Consider the following 22,608-nt stretch of genomic DNA (forward strand, 5'->3'; position numbering starts at 1 on the left):
TTTGCCAGTGCATACATTCTTTTATTCATATATATTATTATTTTGAATAAATGTTAGTAATATATTATGAAATTTTATTTAATGAAATATAATTTTTTATTAAAAAATATTAAGAAAACACCGTTCTGAATCAAGCTCTTCTGAAAATGAACCTATTACATCAGAAACAAAAAAAGATTCAGAATCAAGTGACAATGAAGAAGACATCAGAGCTAAAGATATTGAAGAAAGAGATCGATTTGCTGAAAGACTTCGTAAAAAAGACAAAGAACAGACCAGAAAGCTTATTGAAAAGTCTGATAAAAAAGCATTTGAAGAGGCAAAGAAAAGATTACAGTTAGAAGAGGAAGATCGAAGAAAAATTATTCCTGAGTTGAGAGATCAAGCTAGAAAAGCATATGTTAAAAAAAGGAAAGTGGAAAAAGTGGATGCACTAAGAGAAGATATAGAAGATGATGAAAAAATGTTTGAAGAATCAGAGTTAACTGAAAGGGAAAAGCTTGAAAGACAATATAAGAAAAAGGTATTTAATTTAAAATAAGAATTAGATAAAAATTATTATTTACATAAATTTCTTGTTTTTTTTTAATGTTATGTGATAAAATAAAAGTCCTAATAGTTTTTTTTCATGCTATAAATATAATTGTTAGTTTTGATAACAATGCTTGTATCAATATATGATAGCAACAGTTTTTGTTAGCAATAATTTATATTAGAAACAATTTATGTTAGTAACAATTTATGTTGGTAACAATTTATGTTGGTAACAATTTATGTTAGTAACCATTTATGTTAGTAACAATTTGTGTTAGTAATAACTTATATTAGAAACAGTTTATAATAGTTAACTACATCTTAATTGGTTTTTGCAGGTTATATGTGTTTTAGTATACACAGTCTAGACAGCAACATAAATAACAGATATGTTTAGCATAATTTTGCATGCTTTATAAATATAAAAAGATTCACTATAAATTATTTTTTAGATTTATAATCTTGCCAAAGATTATGACAACGTTTCAGCTGAAGTGAAGTTGCAAAGGTATGTAATACCTAGTGATAAAGATGGATACACAGACACATTTGTTGAAGAACCACAAGTTGCTCAAACATTCGTTAGTGAGCAGCATCGTTGGGAAGATTCAAAAATTGATCATGCTGTTATGAAATTTGGTTCCAAAGATGCTCAAAAGAAATATCAGGTTTGTGGAGATATTGGCTAATATAAGTTTTATATAAATATTCAAATAAAAAGCACTCTTTTGCTTTTATGAATTGATTGGCTTTTGTTAATTGCAAAATACAAATAACTATTTTTTATTGCACTGCAAAAAAAATTTTTTTAAAGTAATACCTAGTATTCTAAGAGACTATTTCTGCCAGACCTATGTTATTTTATAAAAGCTAACTTTTCAATGCATGCTTTAAACACAAGTGAGAATGACAGTCAACTATGTACTTTAGGTCATGGTGGTTTTGAGAGGTAACAGGTACCAAAAGTGTTATTTATTAACTAAAATTCATCAAGTTATAAAGCATAATTGTCCTATAATTTTTGATGTTTTTGTTTTTTTATGGTTTTATACTGTTTTTAGATATTTATTTTTATTTTTGTTTTATTGATGAAAGTTTACATGCATTGACTGACTAAAATATGTAGAACATGCAGGGAGTATACATACATCAACTGACTTTAATAGGTAAAACATACAAGGAGTGTACATACATCAACTGAGGGTTTGTTTTGGAAAGACAATCTATAATTTAAAGAATTTTTTTTAAATTTTAATCCCTTGGAATTAGGGTCAGCATTCGACAATGCCAACTTTATTGCCGACCTAGAAGTGTTTAAGGTCGGCAAAAAATTGCTGACCTTGTTTCTAATTTTTATGGTAAAACCTTTGTTTCATTTTTTTTTTTTTTTTGCCAACCTGATGTTGAACTCTAACAGATTAAGGTCGGCAAATTATTTCCGACATACATATATATCGGAAATGTTCTGATATATATACACATATATATATATATATATATATATATATATCATCTATAGTTTGTTCAGATGAGCATTTGCTCACTAGTTTTGCTTATCTTTATAGCATACGGCGTTTTCAGAAAAAGAAGGAAAAAACAAAGAATAATGTAAGAAAAGATTGCTGCCCCATCACAAACCCTCAGTTGATGTAGCAGCACTCTGCTGCAAGTCAGGCTATTTGTCAGTCGATGTACAGTATTGGACAAAACATTTGCAACCAACATCGAACAATGCTAAAAAGTGTTCCTAATTTTACATGTCTTAAAAACGAAACGAACTATACTACCACAGCAAACAGTTCAGGAGTCTGGACAGGTGACAGCACACAGGCAGAATTTCGTTGACAAGTGCCATTTTGCAGCGGACAAAACAAGTGCAACTTTTTTGGTTTGTTTCATTTTCTTAAGTCTGGTCCGTGTCAATGTCACGGAAGTTTGTTAATAATTAAAGGAAGTATCCAGAAGTTTCCAGAAGCATGCAGAAGCTTCCAGAAGTTTCCAGAAGAAGCATCTGGAAGCATCCAGTAGCATCCAGAAATATCCAGAAACATTCAGAAGCATCCAGACGCATCCAGAAGCATCGAAAAGAAGCATCTATAATCTTCCAGAACAGGTTCACACAGGTTCATTTCACTATATAAGAGACATGTAAATCGACATGTAATTCAGTCAGTATATGGAAGTCAATCAGTCAGTATTATCAAGACAGTTTATCAAAGTGAGTTTTATCAACGTGTTTTATCGAAGAACATCAATACAAGAAGTGAAATACAACAAGTGTTTCATTACATCAATACAGTCCACATCCAACCAAGACGTTGTGTTAGAGCATTATTGTATCATCACAAGGTAAATGTAACACGGCAAGCCTTGAGAAGCGTGATTATTTATTTTTATTATTTTTATGACTTTAAGTGCAAAAATGGCTCCCGACAGTTATGGATTGGAACTAAGAAAGAAAATTATTGGCGATTACGTAAGTGGAATGTCACAAAAAAGTATTTGTGATAAATATCGCGTGAAAAAATGGACCGTATCAAGACTATGTTCCAAATATCTTTCTACGGGGAAGTTGGCAGCAGATAACAAAGGTGGAAGACCACATTCCACCACTTCTAGAGAGGATTCTATGATCGTCAGATCCGTCAAGAAGGATCCCTGGATATCATTTGTCGAGATACAAAAGCAATTAGAGCTGCCTGTATCGGACCGAACACTCAGACAACGTGCTGTTGAAGCACGTAGTCTGATTGTTTTCTCGACATGATCGTTTTCTCCACGCCCTGCAAAGAAACCGCTGATTTTACTAAAAAACCAGAAGAAAAGACTCCTGTTTGCTACATCTCATATTGACTGGAATGTGCAGAAATGGCGAACTGTCCTGTTCAGTGATGAATCGAAGTTCAACATCATCGGGAGCGATGGCATTTGCTGTGTACGTCGACCGGCCCGAAAACGCCTCGATTTACATTTCTGCCACAAGACCGTGAAGCATGGTGGAGGCAATGTAATGGGGTGTTTTTCTGCTAACGGTCTAGGTCCAATACATCGAAACGATGGAATAATGGACCGTTTCATGTATAAAAATATCCTGAAAGATGTTATGTTACCTCATGCTGAATGGAATGTGCCAATAAAATGGGTTTTTCAGCAAGACAACAATCCGAAACACACTGCAAAAGTAGTCAAGCAGTGGTTTCAAGACAACCACCTATCGGTGATGGATTGGCCGCCTCAATCTCCGGATCTCAACCCTATCGAGAACCTGTGGGAGATCGTCAACTGCAGATTTAATCATGAAGGTGTTCGTAATAAGGATCAACTGTTTGAACAAATCCAGAAGGCCTGGGCAGCGATTCCACAAAATTTCATTGATCACCTGATCGAATCTGCCTCAAAAATGCAAGGCTGTGATCGACATCAAAGGATTTGCCATGAAATATTGATAGCGAAATACAGCTTGGTCAACATTTTGTCGAGTTGCACTTGTTTTGTCTAGAAGGAAACCAACTTTTTTTAATGCTTTTGATTAATTTATTAATTTTCGTGTACAAATAATGAACTTTGTGATGAATAAAACTTGAAAAACTTTGTCTCTAAACAGTTACATAGTTATTTCTCTAAATTGAATAAATGCAGAACTTTTATATAAAGAAACTAAATTAGCATTATTTAGTTGCACTTGTTTTGTCCAATACTGTATGTACTGAAGCCCCTGGCAGCAGGCTATTTCAGTGTGATGTCAGAGTGCTTATCTAAACCAGCAATTTAACTACCCAAGATTCCTATCATTCAAGTTTTCTAAACAATTTAAAGTCAGTTTGCTAAGCGGTGTGGAGACTTCATCCTAAACTTAAACCTACATGAAACAAATTGTAAATGTGTAGAAGAGTATACTCAACATCAAGAGCAATGTTGTAGTTAATATTGTATTTACAGACATCTAAAATGCTTAAGTGGGCTTTGACCCCCTCTATTTTAGCTTATGTGCCATTTGTGATCACCAACATTTTTTTTAATTTTCTAAATACTCTTTTCTATATTTATAGAACCGAAAGAATTTTACCCTTTTGCCCAATTTATAACTATGTTCGGATTTTAGAAAAGCTCTTTTTTATTATTATAAGACAAATACTCTTGAATAAAAAAGTTTCATTTGATTGACATGACATAAAACCTGGCTTTTTCTTTGGTCCACAGTGTACAGTACTTTTGTAAATTTATGTTTAAAAGATTGTGTGTGTCGTTGACATTATATTTTTTTTATTCACCTTTGGTTAAGCCAATATACTGTTTATCAGGGTTATTTTGTTAAGAAACAATGAATTAATAACATTTTTTGATAAGCATTTTCATTAATTAGGCATACAATTTTTATTTTGCAATTATAATTATTAGTGTTTTTTTCTTTTATAAGTTCATTTTTATTAATTAATGAAATTTTGTGGTCTTGGTAATTTGCTGATGATAGTACCATTTACTCTTGTCTTGATAAAAAGTCAACACTCTCTGATTGCTTGGAGGGGGCATTTGAGCTTGAAAAGGATCTCACTTCCGCTACAACATGGGGCTCACAGTGGTTGGTGAACTTTAATTCAGATAAAATCCAATTTTTTTCAGCCAATCCTTATCGCAATAATTAAGATTCCTTCCTTTATTTATGAAGCGTAGTGTACTCAATTAGTCATCTACTCTTCATCTTCTAGGATTAACTCTTACTTCTGATCTTTCTTGGAAACCATATATCGAATCCATTGCAAAATTAGCATCTGCTAAGGTTGCATTTCTCTCTATAAATCTCAAATCCGTCCTTGTATGGAATACTGTTGTCATATCCGGGGCAGATCTTCCAATGATGCCCTTTCTCTTTTAGACAAGGTGTAAAAACGATAGAGGGAAATGTTTGTCTACTAATCATTACTTTACTGTAATCATGCTAATCATCACTAAACATGATGTAGGATATGCAAAAAAGAACTGCAGAGTTTGGTGGCATAAATGAAAGTGCGCTTAAATTTTGTCATGAAAACAATACAGAAGCTGATACAATGTGCACTTTATAATAGTAGTTTATTTTTTTGTAATTAGTATTATTTAATTAACATTATTTTTTTAGAAATTGAATTTCAAATTGCTTCTCCCAACAGTCAATTTGATGTTACAAAACCTCAGGGTCATCATCAGTTTCTGTGCAAAATTTAATTTAAATCTGCAGAAAAGTAACGGACAGAAAATATAAATAATAATGATTTATTAAATAAAAATGTTCTGGGTTATTGTAACGTGTTGTTAGAACATGTCAGAGTCAAAAGGCTGCACTTGATGAACAGAGTGCAAAAATTGATTTTTGCAACAAATTCATCATTTTAATTAGTTGAACATCCAGAATTCCAAGAACTTATGTTGATGTTAAGACCAGGCTATAGCAGTCCAACAAGAAAGAACGAAGCTGAAAAACTATTTCCAATGGCTTTTGATAACAAAAGGGTAAAATAAAAGATGCTCAAAATGGAGAGAATGTAAATACAGCATATCTGCTATATTTGTTTTATTTTGTTTTTAAATATGATAAAAAAGTTTTTAAAGAATTTTTTATAATTAAAATCAAATATAAAAGAAAAATTTGATTTAAATTATTAATCATTAGGGTGGGTCATAATTTAAATTTTTCTGATTTTTGCATCGTTACTAGTGGGAAAAGTTGCTACACCATGTAATATGACTACCTGTAAAATATTAGCCTTTTTGAATTTAGTTTAAAGGGGGCAACTTTTGCTTATATTTTATGAGTATGAGATCCACTGTTATTTGTCTACATATCACCTGAAAATAAGTAAAAACACCGTGTAAAGAATAAAAGCTACATTTGTATACTAAAAAAGAATGTGGAAATGCAAAATCCTTATATAAAGTCCTTTTTACTGTCAAATTTTGGATATTTAAGTTTCGAGTTTGAAGTGGAAACAAGCATTCCATGACGTTTTTTATAGATTGCGACAATCTTGGATACTGTAGATACTTCTTCAACCAGATGTTCAACATTTTGAGAATGGCATGGAATATCAGGAACTTGTAGAGTGCTATTGATTTTGAGATCTTCATTGCTCACTTAAAATGGGAGGAGGAGAGATATCAACACTTGACCAGTCGACCATTTCTAAATAGGAGGAAGCATGAAAATAGAGAGAAATCTTTTGTAGAGAGAAAACATGTACCCTATCAGTATTATCTTCTCTTCTACATACAATAGTTTTCTTTGCTGCATCGACCGCTTTTTTCTCGTCTTCATCTTTGATGGCTGACAACAAAATATTTTCAAGATGAGCAAAATAACAGTTTCTTTGCAATACTTTTTGGGCGATTGCTACTGTATCAGGATGATTAAGATTAAGAATACATTTTATAATCATGAAAAAATTCTGTGCTCCTTTAATGCGTTTCCAATTTTCTTGGTTAAAAAAAGACAGAAACAGTAAACTTTGGTGATGTAATCAACAATTTTTATCAGACTTATCATTGGTTTTACGGTTGACCTGTATAACTGAAGCAGACGATTGGCAAATGTGAGCCACCTGGCATTATTAAGATATCCGGAAAGAGTATTTGTGAAATACTTCTTTGTTTTTACATCCAAATTTGGAATCCTTGGATAACAGCATTGCATGCTTTAAGTAAGTATTTCTGATCTTTACGGAGAATATGAATGACATATTCAGATATTTCAATGAGTACTCCGTTTACACTGGCAAATTCAACTATTTGTAGAAAATGAGCATCAAAAGGTAATTGATCACCAAGAATGCCTTTGAATACAGTAGGATCAGATGTATAGCCATCAAGTCCAGTGAAAGTTGCTCTGAGAGGTAGCTCATTCAAATAAAGCAAACAAATACACCATTGAAGAGGTTTGCCAGTACAAATTTTAAGTAAACAAATGATACCATTTTTCCACCCTGTATTTACATTGGTTTCATTGCAAATAACACTTTGTAAAGTCACAAGAAAATTTCTGTTGTTTAAAACTGAAATAATTTCTTTCGCAACATCAACTGCTTTACCACTTTGAGGACAAATGTGATCAAAGTAGATGTTGTTGGGATATGAACAGATAACATAATGATCTTCTTTGATGGAAGTGGCCCTGCCAACTTTACCATTGTCTTGTTCCACTCACCTTAGGGTTTTGTCTATATGGCCATCAAATCCGATTCCAATGATTTCTATGGTCAATTCTGCATGTTCTTCGAAATCTTTTTGTTGCAACAGTTCTCTTTACCTTTTAAATTTTGCTGGATCTAATATGTATTGTGGTGAATTGAATGATATATCTTTTAAGCAAGCGTTAACGATTTTGCATACATCTTGGTTGCTAACTCCTGTTTGTTCCATGTAGAGTTCTTTGTACTGAAATACATTGCGATATTCGGGATCATGTCCACTATGTGAGCTGTCTTCTGAATTAGTAGCTTTGTCATATTCCTCATTATCATCGCAACAACTCCTTTTTTTATCGCTCTCCCAGGAAAGAATTATTGTCAACTACGAAGCTTGGCATGTTTCTGCATTCGTTTTTCCTAATTGAATTTCCCATTCTTTACAAATATTTGGCTTTTGGATTTGTTCTGTTTCTTCTTGGTCAATCTGGCCAATTTACATTTTATGATTACTCTTTTGATTAAGCCAAAACTCCCATTCCTTAAAAGGAACTTCGGTGGAACAATGGCAGTTTAATCGGTCCCTGATACCACGTTTAACACATTTGTAAGGACAAATGTCGAATAATTTGTTGGAAAAACCAAGTTGGCACTTAAATGTAGATGAATTTTTCTTTTCACCAACATATTTCCTCAATCGTTTTGTATCAGTAACCAATTTATCTAAACTTTTCAGAATGCTGATATATAACATCGTTGGCAACCCGGCCCTCGACCATATGTTTACCAAATCATCACCTACTATCTTATTTACATTTCTGTTTGATGGTTCTTCAGAGTCTAAGGATTGTGAGAAAGTCTTAGTGTGTCTGATGTAGAGATAATGCTTAAAGACTTCTGCTTTTGTCGGCAGTTGACTTTCTGGAAGTTTACAGGGTTGGCCAAATACTGAGTGTTCTGTGTCACTTCCTAATATGATAAACTTTTTCTTCAAGTTCATTATGCAATCTAAATAGAATAAAAATAAAAAATCATTTGTAATCCACATTTACAAAAAATAAATTTAAAAAGCCATGTTCTCTTGTGAAGCCATTCTCTTATGAACGTAAATATAAAGTGCCAACAAATCAATACACAAACATTTGAACAATTCTACAATGTGTTAAACTTTAACATTAACAATCAAAATGTATTTAAAGTATACATACTTCAATATTAATATTGCAATATGCATTCAGAACACTTACAATATTGTGAGTGTTGCATTATCACCAGGGCAGTCTCGAAGAGTTCTCTCATAGGGTGGGGAGGGGGTGTCATATGTATTTTTTGCCCCAACTAGTGACACCAAAAAAAAAAAAAAAGGTCCGCAATATTTGAAATTTGCCAATTATAGTTTAAAACTTGCCAACTCAAATGCTAAATGTGCTAACTTAAATGCTTATATGACAGCTTTGGGGAGGGTGGGACACCCTCTACACCCTTGTTCAGGGCGGCCCGGATTATTGTGTTTATATATTAAAAAACAACTATCTGATAGTTATTGATTTTATTATGTTCATTACATAAAGTCTTATACATATACAAATTGAAACTCTGATGACAATTCTTTAACTACAATAGTCATTAAAATAACCCTTAAAAGTAATCATAAAAAATGCGCGAATTTTAACACGCTTCTTTACATGACATCTAATGGTACAATTATAATTCACCAATCTTAAACAATAGAACAGTGAGTGAAAAATGAAATTTGAAATAAGTTATTCGTGAATTCAAAACAACGTCAAGTTAGGTTATAGTTAATTAAATAAAATTTGAAATATTCCATTTGATTTGTTGGTGAATTCAAAAAAGTTGCCCACTAAGATGTTGAAGGAAGCTTGAGTTGTCATTGTTTTCTTTTTATTTTCATTTAGCAACTTTTTGTAGTAGTGACAATAAACTAAAAAATATGACCCACCCTATTAGTCATCCAAAAAAATCATTTGATTTGAATCTTGATTTAAATTAATGTGATTTAAACCAGCCAATCCTGATTAAAATACAGTAGTTTTGCTGCAATTTTTAATTAATGAATAGTGTCCTCTGTAATTTCTGTGTAGTTTTTTGTAAAATCAATTATTTGTATAAAATTTTTGCTGAAATTATAGTGTAAAATTCATTAGTATCAAATTGCATTGCAACTAACTGAATTCTGGAATCTAAACTAATTATTTTGGCAATTTTTTGACCAATGAATTGCATTTTCTAAGTTTTTTGGGGCTTTTGATAGTTTATACTTTTTTTCTAATTAAAAATGTAACTTTATAAAACTTATTAGAAATAATTTGTTGAAAAGCCCTTTCTTTTTTGAAGCCCGTTGATTCTGACAAATATAAATTAATAAAAACCAGAATCAGAAAATTTGAATGTAAAATAAGAACTAATCTAAATTTTTATTTGAAAAGTGTTCAGAAAATACTTGTTTTTTGTTTCATTGTTTCTCTAAGTTAAAAATATGTTTTTAGTTTTATTTATTTATTTATTTATTTATTTTATATTATTTTATTTATTATTTTTATTTTATATTATTCTAGCTTTATATTTGTTTATTTAAGTTTAAAATAATTTAAACATAAAATATTTATTACAAAAATAACGACACCAGACAAGTTATGGTTTAACTACATTAGAGTATTCATAGTTCCCAAATAAATTTTTGAGAGTGGTTGCTTTATAAATAAAATTAATAAACTATATTAATTTATATAAACAAGTTTTTATTATTGAAGACTGTTTAATCACTTGATATAAACAAGTTTTTATTTTAGGAGAGAGAAAAACAATATGATTTGCTTGTGGAAGAGGATCAGATAGCCTTCATAATGGCTGATCGAATGCCAGGCACAAAACTAAGTGAAGAAGACATTATTGTTAGTGAAGTGAAAAAAAAAAAAGAGAGTATCATGGAGTGTAGGAGAAGCTTACCAATTTTTAAATTTCGAGAATCTCTTTTGGAAGCTATTGAAGCACATCAAGTTCTTATCATAGAAGGTTAATTTAATCTTACCTTTGTTGTAAAAAAATTTAACCTTACCTTTGTTGTAAAAAAAATTTAATCTTACCTTTGTTGTAAAAAAAATTTAATCTTACCTTTGTTGTAAAAAAAATTTAATCTTACTTTTGTTGTAAAAAATGTAATTGTCATCTTTATTATCATCGTTATCAGTAATATCACCATCATCCTTATTTTATTTTTTTTATTATGAATTGTTATGTTTGTTTATTTAAACATCTGATTTACTTAACTATTGAAACCAAAGTTTGAATTTGAGACTATATAGTTACCAAGTTACACATTTGATAAAGGTAGACCCCAACTTACTAGTTTATCTATGATGATCAGGCAAAGATTGTAATGTTTATGTGTATGAGAGGAGGAAGTGTAAGTTTGGCATTGGGATAGGAATATTTTTCTGATGAGTTAGCAGAAAGTTTTAGCGAAAATAGTTTGTGCTTGACTATAAAGATGCAAGTGGTTGGGCGTTAGTATGTTATGTGGTCTTGTAGTAATGATTTTTTTTTTCTCTTTAGTTCTTTATTGTATATAGCTTTACTTATTATATTTTGTTAGTCATTTATTGTTTTATTTTTTAGTTATTATTTATTAATTAATAGTGATACATAAATTTTTTATACAGTTATATATTATTTGTTTTTATTTTCATTTTAGCCATTTATTATATATGTTTAATTCTGTTGTATATTATAATTTTTTTTTTATTTCTTTCATTTATTATTATTTTTTAATCTTATGTTGTTGTTTTTTTCCTTATGAAAATGAATAAAATAATAATGGTCATGATAATAAAAATAAATATTATTTTTATTATCATGACCATTATTATTTTATTCATTTTCATAAGGTGTCTACTTAAAGTTAGTAATCTTACTATTTGTAAACAACCTTGAAATGTAACTAACTATTTCAGAAATATATTGAGTATGTAAAGACATGTTTCAGAAAAATAGTTCGAGTCAAAATAAGATAACTTAGAATGAGTAGGTGAGATGAGAAAGCTAAAGTTAAGAGTAAACATTTTTCACCTTTATATCCTTATATCATGTTAAATTTTTTGAAAAACATAAGCTTTCATTTCAAATGTCCTTGACAGAATACTTAACAATCATTTTTTAAATTTCACCGTAATAAATTTAGTTACCACAAGTTCAAAAAAAAAGAAAACATTACTTTTTATTTTGAAAATAGTCAAAAAAATGTCTTAAACAGTAAAATTTAACAATACAATTGATCATGGAAATTTCTAGAAAATATTAGTTATTATATCTAATAATTTTGAACCGCTTTTTTTTAAGACAAAAATCTTATTAAAAAATTACTTTGTATAAAAACCATTTTTTACCTAAAAACATAACTTTGGCTTATAACTTTAGCTTCTAATTTTCGCTTATAACTTTCACTTATAACTTTCACTTACAACTTTCACTAGTTTTCTTTGATTTAATTTAGCATATTCTTATGTAAAACACCGAACATACAAAAGTATAACATGATTTCAAAAAAAATCATCAAAAACCTTTTTAATTTAATTACTGTTAAATTTGACCTATACCATAACGATGGTTACAGTGAGTCCTAATAAATGGATTTAAAACTTGAATGTTTGTGTTCTTGATATTTTATATCAAAACGCCAGGAGGAATTTGTTCCGCATATGCAGCTCTCAGAATTAGGAAAAATAATGTTGTCAAATTATTAAAAAATTTTGAAACAGGGTTCAACAAATTGACAAACATGCAAACGTTCAGCGTTTTAAACATTTTATTATACGGAAAGGCTAATGCTTAGTTATATTACCATGATCCATATATGGGTCATGGTAATATAACTATTATATGGGTCATGGTAAGTTCATTATTCCACATATTTTTAAGTTTATTTCCACATGTTTTTTAAACTTTTTATACTGATTTTAATAAATCAACATATTTCAACCAGGTATTCTAAGTATTATTTAGAATACCTGCTTTGGGTACTTACATATGAACCGCTGGTAAAAAACCATTCACACAATGACTATTGGTTCAAAATTTTGAAAGTAAATAGCTTTATAAATTATTTTTTTATTCATAACTTTAAAAGGTATACAATATGTGTAGTTTTTCTACCACTAAAAAATATTGAAATACGGAATAAGTATAGAAATAGTCAGTGTAGAATAGACTTACCAAGACCCTTACTGGTCCAGAAAGTGGTCTCTTACTGGTCCAGAAAGCTAGTTATTGTTTATTGTAAAGTGGCCTGCGACTCCGAAGGTTTCAACCCTAAAGCCTTTAAAACTTCTCAGGCTTGAATGAATAAAATGCACAAAAATAATAAAAGTTATGAAAATATTTTATTTATTTTCATGAGCTGTCTAGACACCCTAGTTCACCCCCTATTTTAGGTATGTGTTATGCTTATGTCATTTAACAACTTCACTTAAAGTAACATACAGAGCGTATCATGCCTATTTGTTTAAAAATGTGCAGAGAGTATATAAATAAAGTTTTATTTTTGCTGCAGGTGGAAAATATTGTTAAAAATAGTTGTTTAAAATTTGTAAAAAATTTATTTTAGGAGAAACTGGTTCTGGTAAAACTACCCAAATTCCTCAATACCTTGTTGAAGCTGGTTACACTAAAGAAGGAAAGAAGATAGGCTGCACTCAACCAAGACGTGTGGCTGCCATGAGTGTTGCAGCACGTGTTGCTGAAGAAATGGGAGTTAAACTTGGAAACGAGGTTGGTTACAGCATTCGTTTTGAAGATTGTTGCTCAGAAAAAACAGTTGTTAAATATATGACTGATGGAATGCTGCTGAGAGAGTTTCTTGGGGAACCTGATTTGGCTAGTTACAGGTTGTTAATTTTATATATATATGTATATATATATGTATATATATATATATATATATATATATATATATATATATATATATATATATATATATATATATATATATATATACATATATATATATATATGGAAACCCTATAGTTCAAAATTAATGAATGAGCACTATATGGAAAAGTTAGTTAAGTTAATTTATTTGTTTTGTTATCTGTTATATAAAATGAAAGTTATTTTAAAATTTGTATTTTGAAATGCATAATACTGCATGATAAATAGAAGAAAGTGCTATACAATTTTTTAGTGTTAATAAAAGTTTAAATTGAAAAAAATTTAAGCAGTTAAATTTCTTAATATATTTACATTAAATTATAATTCAAAAATGTAAAAATTAATTACAAAATAATCGAAGAAATTAACATACACATTTATAAATTCCAAAGAACTTTGCATGACTGGGAAAAAATTGTGGCAAAAAAATTTTTCACTTTAAATTGTTTTCTTTATGTCTCTTTGATGCCATGATTTTTTTAAACAGTAGAAGATAATTTGCACTAATCATTTTTCAAAAACTCGCAACTTTCAAAAATTGAAAAAAGATTTTGACGGTTTAATGAGCTTTTTACTAGTGTGCACCGATGCCTACTTTTAGCTGATGTCGATGGGTACAGGCTGATGCCGATGCATCGACCCTGAAATCAAATAAGTAGTATATATTGGATATATGATGGAATTATATACTGGAATGGAAATGCTAGATTCCATTTCAGTGACAATGAAAACAATATTTTTTAAGTCTTATTAATTTATGTTAGAGGAGGCACATCTGGCAAAAAAATGACAACATCCAATTTAAGAGGACACATGAAAGCAAAACATGTAAAAGTTTTCCAGAAAATAGAAAATCTAAAAGGTTTCAAAAAAACTAACACAGAAAAAAAAAGCTATGTTATTGGATCTACTTCAACCAATAAAAATAATGATAACAGCAAAGATCCCTTTAGCAAGAGTGTTACAGATTCTCTAGACCAAAAACATCAACCTAAGCTTGAAGATATTATTATTAAGCATAAGAAATGGATGTCAAGTGAACAAAGAGCTCAAAAAATAACTCTGCTTATCGGAGAAATGATATGTGTAGACATTCACCCATATTCTTCAGTTACAGATCAAGGAATTAACAAACTAATTATGCATCTTGAACTTAGGTATACTATGCCCTCTAGAAAGCATATGACCGAAACAGTTGTTCCTCTAATTTATGAAAAATATGAAAACACAAATTATGAATGATGTAGCAAAAGCGGGTTTTTTGAGTTTTACCACTGACAGATGGACTACACATCACAATATTCTGAGCTTTTATTCTTTAACAGCACACTGGATAAACTCAGAGTTTAATTCTATGACAGCTGTGCTTCAACTTAAAAAAAATGACAGGCTCTCATACAGGTGTAAAGTTATCAAAATTTCTAAAGGATTCTTAAAATGAATGGAAAATACCAACTAACAAAGTGTACTTTGTACTCTCATTAACAAAATAACAAAAGCAAAGAACTGTAAAAAAACTTTCAACAGAGGCACAAATTTATTTTAAGAAAAAAGAAAAAATTTAAGTTGTAATAATTTTAAAATAAAAACATCGCTTACATTTTGTTCTTGTCTAATTTATATTAAATTATTAAGGAAAAAATTATTATAAATTATTATATAAATAATAGTTATAGAAATAAAATAATATTGATAATATTCATTAATGGGTAATATTTTGAACAATAAAAATTAGGATTTTTTATTATAGTTTGATTTTTTATTTACTTACATTTCTTATAGAGTTGATGAAATAAACTTTTACTTATCACTGCCTAATCTGCATCAAAAAGAATGTCCTTATAAATTGTGGGGAAATTACAAAGAAACATGTATAAAGAAACACTCTAGTAGCAATAATATTTTAGACCTCTCACACCTAGCAAAAAATATTCAGAGCTCCACCTTCTGTATTCAGCGAAAGATTGTTTAGTACTGGGGGAAATTTATGAATCGACATGGTCCCGACTAACTGCAGAACACGGAGAACATCTAGCTTTTGTGCATGCGAATCAGAATTTTTTTGGAGAAACGAAAACAAAAAAATAGATTCACAGCTTTATATAACATTTTAATACTTTTCATAATATTATAAATGTTAATATTTCTTTCTAACATAACACAATTTGTTCTATTATGGTTAAAATATGTTATACTTTATGTTCATATTTTTTAAATTTGCATTTCTTGATTTTGAACTTCTCTCTTTGTATAGTTTGGATCCATAAGTTATATAATTAAATAAAATTTAAAAAGTTTTCAAAACAATCGGTATCGGCCGATGGTTATCAAGGCCGATGTCGATGCATCAGCTAAATGGTTGATGCATCGGCAGGCCAATGCCGATGCATTGGTGCACCCCTACTTTTACACGTCAGAAGTTAAAAATTTCGATTTACAGAGAGAATCTTACTGACAGGTCTAAAAAATCCATTTGAATTGTGGAGGTTTTCGAATTATAGAGTTTCGAATTATAGAAAGTTAAACGTAAGACTTTCTTAACCGCATTTCATGGTGACTTTGCATTTAATCGAATTATGGAGGTTTTCAAATTAAGGAGATTCGAATTAGAGAGATTGTACTGTATATATCTTGTATATCTTATGAATTACTTTATAATTCTTTTTTTAATTTAGTATCTAATAACAAGAAAAAGCTAATAGACAAGGCTTCTCTGGATATCATCTTACTTTCAATTGGAAACTTGCTGCCAAGAAACTGTTTTATTTGAGGCCAAAAGAAATCAATAAGAATTTGTTTAGAATTTTTTACCATCAAATGGGATTCTGTTAATCTAAAACTATATTAATAATGCAAATATTAAAAACATAACATAAATATAAAAAAATAAGGACATTTAGTTTTAACTTGTGAAACTTGTGACAAAATTTATAAGAAAATAAAGCTTTAGTACAAATTTATCTGAATATAAAATCCATAAAATGAGTATGATGGCCTAAAAAGCAATTACTAAAAAGCAATTAAAGATGCTTGTCCACTCGAAGTCTGTTATTCATACTGAGATGCTATCATATTTTGCTCTAATTCATATGCACCTCTCTTCCTTGCTGTCTGTGGTCCGGGCATTGTTTGTTATAAATGAACCAATGAAGTTATGTGCTTTGCCCATGTGCTTTGTGTGTGACTGTGAGTTGCTATTATATGTATAAGTCAAGTGTATATATATACAATAGTAACAAAAAATCAAAAAGAATAAATCACAAATATACTTTATAATTACACTTGTAACTAGATTTAAAATATCATGAATGCAATCATTTCATATATACATATATATATATATATGTATATATATATATATATATATATATATATATATATATATATATATATATATACATATATATATATACACATATATATATAATATATATATATATATATATATATATATATATATATACACACATATATAAATATATATATATATATATATATATATATATATATATATATATATATATATATATATATATATATATATATATATATATACACACACATATATATATACATATATATACATTTATATATATATATATATATATATATATATATATATATATATATATATATATATATATATATATATATATATATATATATATATATATATGTATGTATTATATATGTGTGTATATATATATTGACATTTTTAATATCAATTATTTTTTTAGTGTCATGATAATTGATGAAGCTCATGAGAGGACATTGCACACAGATATATTATTTGGACTTATTAAAGATATTGCCAGATTTCGGAAAGATATAAAACTACTTATATCCAGTGCTACTCTTGATGCTGAGAAATTTTCAATGTTTTTTGATGATGCTCCCATATTTCGTATTCCTGGACGTCGATTTCCTGTTGATATATTTTATACCAAAGCTCCGGAAGCTGATTATATTGATGCTTGTGTTGTTACTGTGTTACAAATACATTTGACTCAGCCTGATGGTGATGTATTAGTTTTTTTAAGTGGTCAAGAAGAAATTGAAACGTGCAGTGAAATGCTGCAAGAAAGAACTCGTAAGTTAGGAAACAAGATTAAGGAATTAATTATTTTGCCTATCTATGCTAATTTGCCATCAGATATGCAAGCAAAGATATTTGAACCAACTCCACCTGGTGCAAGAAAAATTGTTATTGCCACAAACATTGCTGAAACATCACTTACAATCAATGGAATTATTTATGTAATAGATCCTGGATTTTGTAAGCAAAAAAGTTATAACCCACGCACTGGTATGGAATCTCTCGTTGTGACTCCTGTCTCAAAGGCTTCTGCTAACCAAAGAGCTGGTAGAGCTGGGCGTGTAGCTGCTGGTAAGTGTTTTCGTTTGTATACAGCTTGGGCATATAAAAATGAACTTGAGGAAAACACCATACCAGAAATTCAAAGAACAAATTTAGGAAATGTAGTCCTGTTACTTAAAAGCTTAGGAATAAATGATTTGATTCATTTTGATTTTATGGATCCTCCTCCAGCAGAAACACTAATTCTAGCATTAGAGCAGTTGTATGCTTTGGGTGCTTTAAACCATATGGGAGAGCTAACAAAATTAGGTCGTAAAATGGCTGAGTTGCCTGTAGATCCAATGATGGCTAAAATGATTATTGCTGCAGAAAAATACAAATGTGTTGAACAAATATTGACAATTTCTGCTATGCTCTCAGTCAATGCTAGCATATTTTACAGACCAAAAGATAAAATTGTACATGCAGATAATGCCCGTAAAAATTTTTTTCGTCCTGGAGGAGATCATTTAACATTGATGAATGTGTATGATCAATGGGCTGAATCAGGTCACAGTACTCAGTGGTGTTATGAAAATTTTATTCAATTTCGTTCAATGAGACGTGCACGTGATGTGCGGGAGCAACTTGAAGGACTTGTTGATCGAATAGAAATTGAGCTAACATCAGCAGCCCATGATTCCATTGGTATTAGAAAAGCAATTACCTCTGGTTATTTTTACCACACTGCCAAGTTTGGGCAAGGAGGAAACTATAGAACTGTAAAACATATGCAAACAGTAATGATTCATCCCAATAGTTGCTTATTTGAAGAACAGCCTCGTTGGGTACTTTATCATGAGCTAGTTTTTACAAGTAAAGAATTTATGCGGTCAATTATTGAAATTGAAAGTTCATGGCTGCTTGAAGTTGCCCCGCACTACTACAAAGCTAAAGAATTAGAAGACTCTTCTGCTAAAAAGATGCCTAAGACTAAAGGGGTGTCTAAAACTGAAGCCCGAGCATTTTAGTATCATTCTTTTTTACCCTTGTAAATAGAACCTAAAAAAATTTAATGTTTTTATTTAAATGACAAGAAACAATAGAAATCTTTTGACTTATATAGTGATCGTTTATTATCATTATTAAAATTGCTTCGTTAACATATTTGCAAATTTTATGTATGGTTTAAGGCTAGTCAAGGTTGCTTTTAAAAAGTAAAGGAGGTGTATTTTGTTTTGCATTAAAGTACAATTGATCAATAAGTGCATATTTAAAATCATCCTGGCTAGTCCTAGATCCTTTTAATTGTTATTTTTAAAAACGTTCTAAGTTAACAAATCTTTATTTTTAACCATAGTAGATTTTATATAGTTATTAATTTTGAGAATATTGTAGTCTTGATGAAAATTAACATAGATGGTGCATTGCATACCAAATCCTTTTCGCATCATCATACTTGGCAGTGGAATTTCAGGACTTTCAGCAGCTGAAACAGTAATCAAGTATTCTCGAGTACCATGTAAAGTGACATTAGTGGAATGTGAACCACGTGTTGGTGGTTGGTTGCAGAGTAAATTATACGAAGATGGCAGTGTTTTTGAACATGGTCCACGTTCTGCTCGATCTATTGGTGATACTGCTTTGCAAGCCTTAAACATAGTAGGAAGCCTTAATCATTCCTTTACTTTTACTATTATTAATAATTGTCTATTGGTATTTCTAGTTTTTGTAGGTAATTAATATAAATTTTTGTGTTTAGTGTTCTTATTTAATGTTTGTTGCTTAAGTATTTTTGTTTAGAATAGATGTCTGATATTGGTATAGGTAGCAAAATTATTGGAATTCCAAGAAACAAGATCACTTCTACTCGTTACATATACGCCAATGGTAAGATGAATGAACTTCCTTCGTCAATTTCTTCTATGTTATTTCGTCAAGACCCCTTTAGCCGCTCGATTATATCAGTAATAGCAAAAGAACTTTTTGTAGAAAAAAATGGTACTGATGACGATGAGAGCATTTATAGTTTTTTCTGTAGGCGCTTCAACAAAGAAGTATGTTTTTTTTTTAACATTTCATTATAAATAAAATAGATTTGTCTCACCACTGGTTTTTTCATTAAATATTTAATAACTTTGATCTACATATTTAGTACCCCCCGTATTTGTCTGATTACCTAGCACCTTATATATATATATATATATATATATATATATATATATATATATATATATATATATATATATATATATATATATATTATATATATATATATACAGAGCTCTGTATATATATATATATATATATATATATATATATATATATATATATTATATATATATATATACAGAGCTCTGTATATATATATATATATATATATATATATATATATATATATACAGAGCCGGAGCCAGCTTTTTTTGGTCTTTGAGATAGCTAACTTCCAGACATGGAGCAAACGCCAAACATTTATATGTTTATACTTATGTCAAATAAGGATGCTTTGCAAAACATATAAAGTTTAAAACCCCCTCAAATTGAGGGGGTTTTAAACTTTATATGGTCATAATTTTTGAAAGCTAAAATATTTTACTATGAAGTTTAAAATTTATCGATGAATATTAGTCTAGTTAAAAACAGTACAAAAAATATTTCATCAACTTGTTGCTCTCACGTTTGGGGCAGGGGGGCACAAAATTTGGGGCTTTTTTGTTCCCAGCCTCCAATCATCGCAATTTTTTGCAAAGCATCCTTATTTGACATAAGTATAAACATATAAATGTTTGCCTTTTGCTTCATGTCTGGAAGTTAGCTATCTCAAAGACCAAAATAAGCTTTTTCTGGCTCTGTATATATATATATATATATATATATATATATATATATATATATATATATATATATATATATATATATATATATATATATATATATATATATATCTTGTATGTAGTACGCTGAATGCTTATATATAGTACCCTGAGTTCATCTGTATGTAGTAAATACCCTCCATACGTCTATGAATTGTGTACTCTTTTGTTAATTATTTATTTTAGATAGCAGATTATCTTGCTACTTCTCTTTGTCGTGGTATATTTGGTGGTGATGCGAATGTACTGAGTATGAAATCCTGCTTTCGACAGGTGTTTGATTTTGAAAAAAAATATGGTTCGGTTACGCGAGGAATGTTTTTTTCTAAATCTGGTAGGTGTAATTTAAAATGATTACAATTATATTATGAAATATTATTTTAATAATTTGTTTAGTAATAAATTAGTTGGACTTGTTACTTGTTTTATATTTAACTGACATGCTAACATTTAATTAAAATTTACATTAATAGTTTGATTCAGATAATATTATCATTATTATATTTAACAGCACAGAATGTTCCATTTATAGAGCTAAGTTTATATTTAACACAGTTTTCATGTAAAAGTACTTAATGTATGTGTAACAGGACAGCATGTTTACTAAATTAAATTTTTTAAGGAAATGCTGAGAGCTTATCAGATTTAGCTTTAAAAGCCAAACGTGAGAAATGGATTAGTTGGACTGTTCAAAATGGAATGCAAGCTTTGCCAAAATACTGGGCAGATTCTCTAAGATTAAATGGAGTTCAAATACTATTAGACACAAAATGTGAAAAACTTTCGTTTTCAAATGAGAAGGTTTTTTGTACGACTAATTCCTGCGTTTTGGAAGCCGATGCAGTGATATCCTCTCTTCCTGTGTGCTCTTTAAAATCTCTTTTAACAGAGGCGAATAGTACTTTATCATCGTTGTTAGGATCAATTAGTTTTGCGACTATGGCTGTTGTAAATCTAGAATACGTTAACGAAAAGGTTCCGTTTAATGGATTTGGATTTTTAGTTCCGTCAAATCAGCCTCTTAATATATTGGGTATGACATTTGATTCTGTTGCTCTTCCGCATCCAACACAACACAACTCTGCAATTTTAACCGTTATGTCAGGAGGAGCATGGTTTGAAGAGATTTTTGGAAATCCAAATAGTTGTGATGAAAACATGATTATTGAGAATTCTGTTAAAAATGTTCGTGATATTTTAGGATTTCGCTCCATGCCTCGTCGTGTATTATGCAAAATACAAAAAAATTGTATTCCACAGTATTATATAGGCCACGATGAAAGAGTTGAGCAAATAAAAGGTTGCCTAAAGGCAAGTGGTCTGCCTCTGTTAATTACTGGAACCTCATGGGGAGGAGTGGGAATCAATGATGCTATTATTAATTCGAAAAATGATGCATTGAGATGGTTAGCATCAAATCACATGTATTGAACCATTTTTGTATAACTTTAGAAAAAACTTAAATTATTTAATTTTTTATTTATATTTTTCTATGGGAATTGCGGGATAATAAATTTTCTTCTATTTGCCTTTTTTTTATTACATTTGCAATCAGTTTCAATATATCTTGAATAAAACAAGTTGTGCTTTAATTCACTGCTTTGTCTCGAGACGGGTTCATGATGATACTTTTATAGTTTTTTTAAAGTCTCGATCATGGATCTCAGTGTCTTGCTTATGCAGTCATGCTCCGTTTTTGGTAGAAAGCACAAAAGTTGTTCGCTAATAAGCTTAACTCGAAGTGTTAAATAAATACCACATACGAGTAATTCCACGTCAAAACAACCATTTTTTTTTTAAAATG

General features: G+C 29.6%; 2 protein-coding genes across 3 annotated transcripts in view; both read left to right on the top strand.

Annotated features, from left to right (window-relative positions):
* LOC100202565 (pre-mRNA-splicing factor ATP-dependent RNA helicase DHX16) overlaps window positions 1-19,052 on the top strand; it is a 50,312-nt gene extending 31,260 nt beyond the window's left edge. Inside the window, exons 3-7 of the mRNA XM_065788302.1 lie at window positions 115-523; window positions 987-1,202; window positions 10,502-10,724; window positions 13,312-13,591; window positions 17,372-19,052. Coding sequence (XP_065644374.1) covers window positions 115-523; window positions 987-1,202; window positions 10,502-10,724; window positions 13,312-13,591; window positions 17,372-18,962 — 2,719 coding nt within the window. The 3' untranslated portion in view covers window positions 18,963-19,052. The remainder of the gene's footprint in view (window positions 1-114; window positions 524-986; window positions 1,203-10,501; window positions 10,725-13,311; window positions 13,592-17,371) is intronic.
* Window positions 19,053-19,192: 140 nt separating this feature from the next.
* Window positions 19,193-22,328, top strand: LOC100198990 (protoporphyrinogen oxidase). Of its 2 annotated transcripts, none has more exons than XM_065788304.1 (4): window positions 19,193-19,593; window positions 19,735-19,988; window positions 20,991-21,138; window positions 21,427-22,328. In XM_065788304.1, the coding sequence occupies exons 2-4, from the start codon at window positions 19,740-19,742 to the stop codon at window positions 22,233-22,235; spliced, it is 1,206 nt and encodes a 401-aa protein (XP_065644376.1). In that variant the 5' UTR covers window positions 19,193-19,593; window positions 19,735-19,739; the 3' UTR covers window positions 22,236-22,328. The 2 variants fall into 2 exon arrangements, with proteins under 2 accessions (XP_065644376.1, XP_065644375.1); XM_065788303.1 differs by having other exon boundaries at window positions 19,740-19,988.
* The last annotated feature ends 280 nt before the right edge of the window (window positions 22,329-22,608 follow it).

The sequence above is a fragment of the Hydra vulgaris genome, chromosome 01 (assembly GCF_038396675.1).
Source record: "Hydra vulgaris chromosome 01, alternate assembly HydraT2T_AEP".
Taxonomy (NCBI): Eukaryota; Metazoa; Cnidaria; class Hydrozoa; order Anthoathecata; family Hydridae; genus Hydra; species Hydra vulgaris.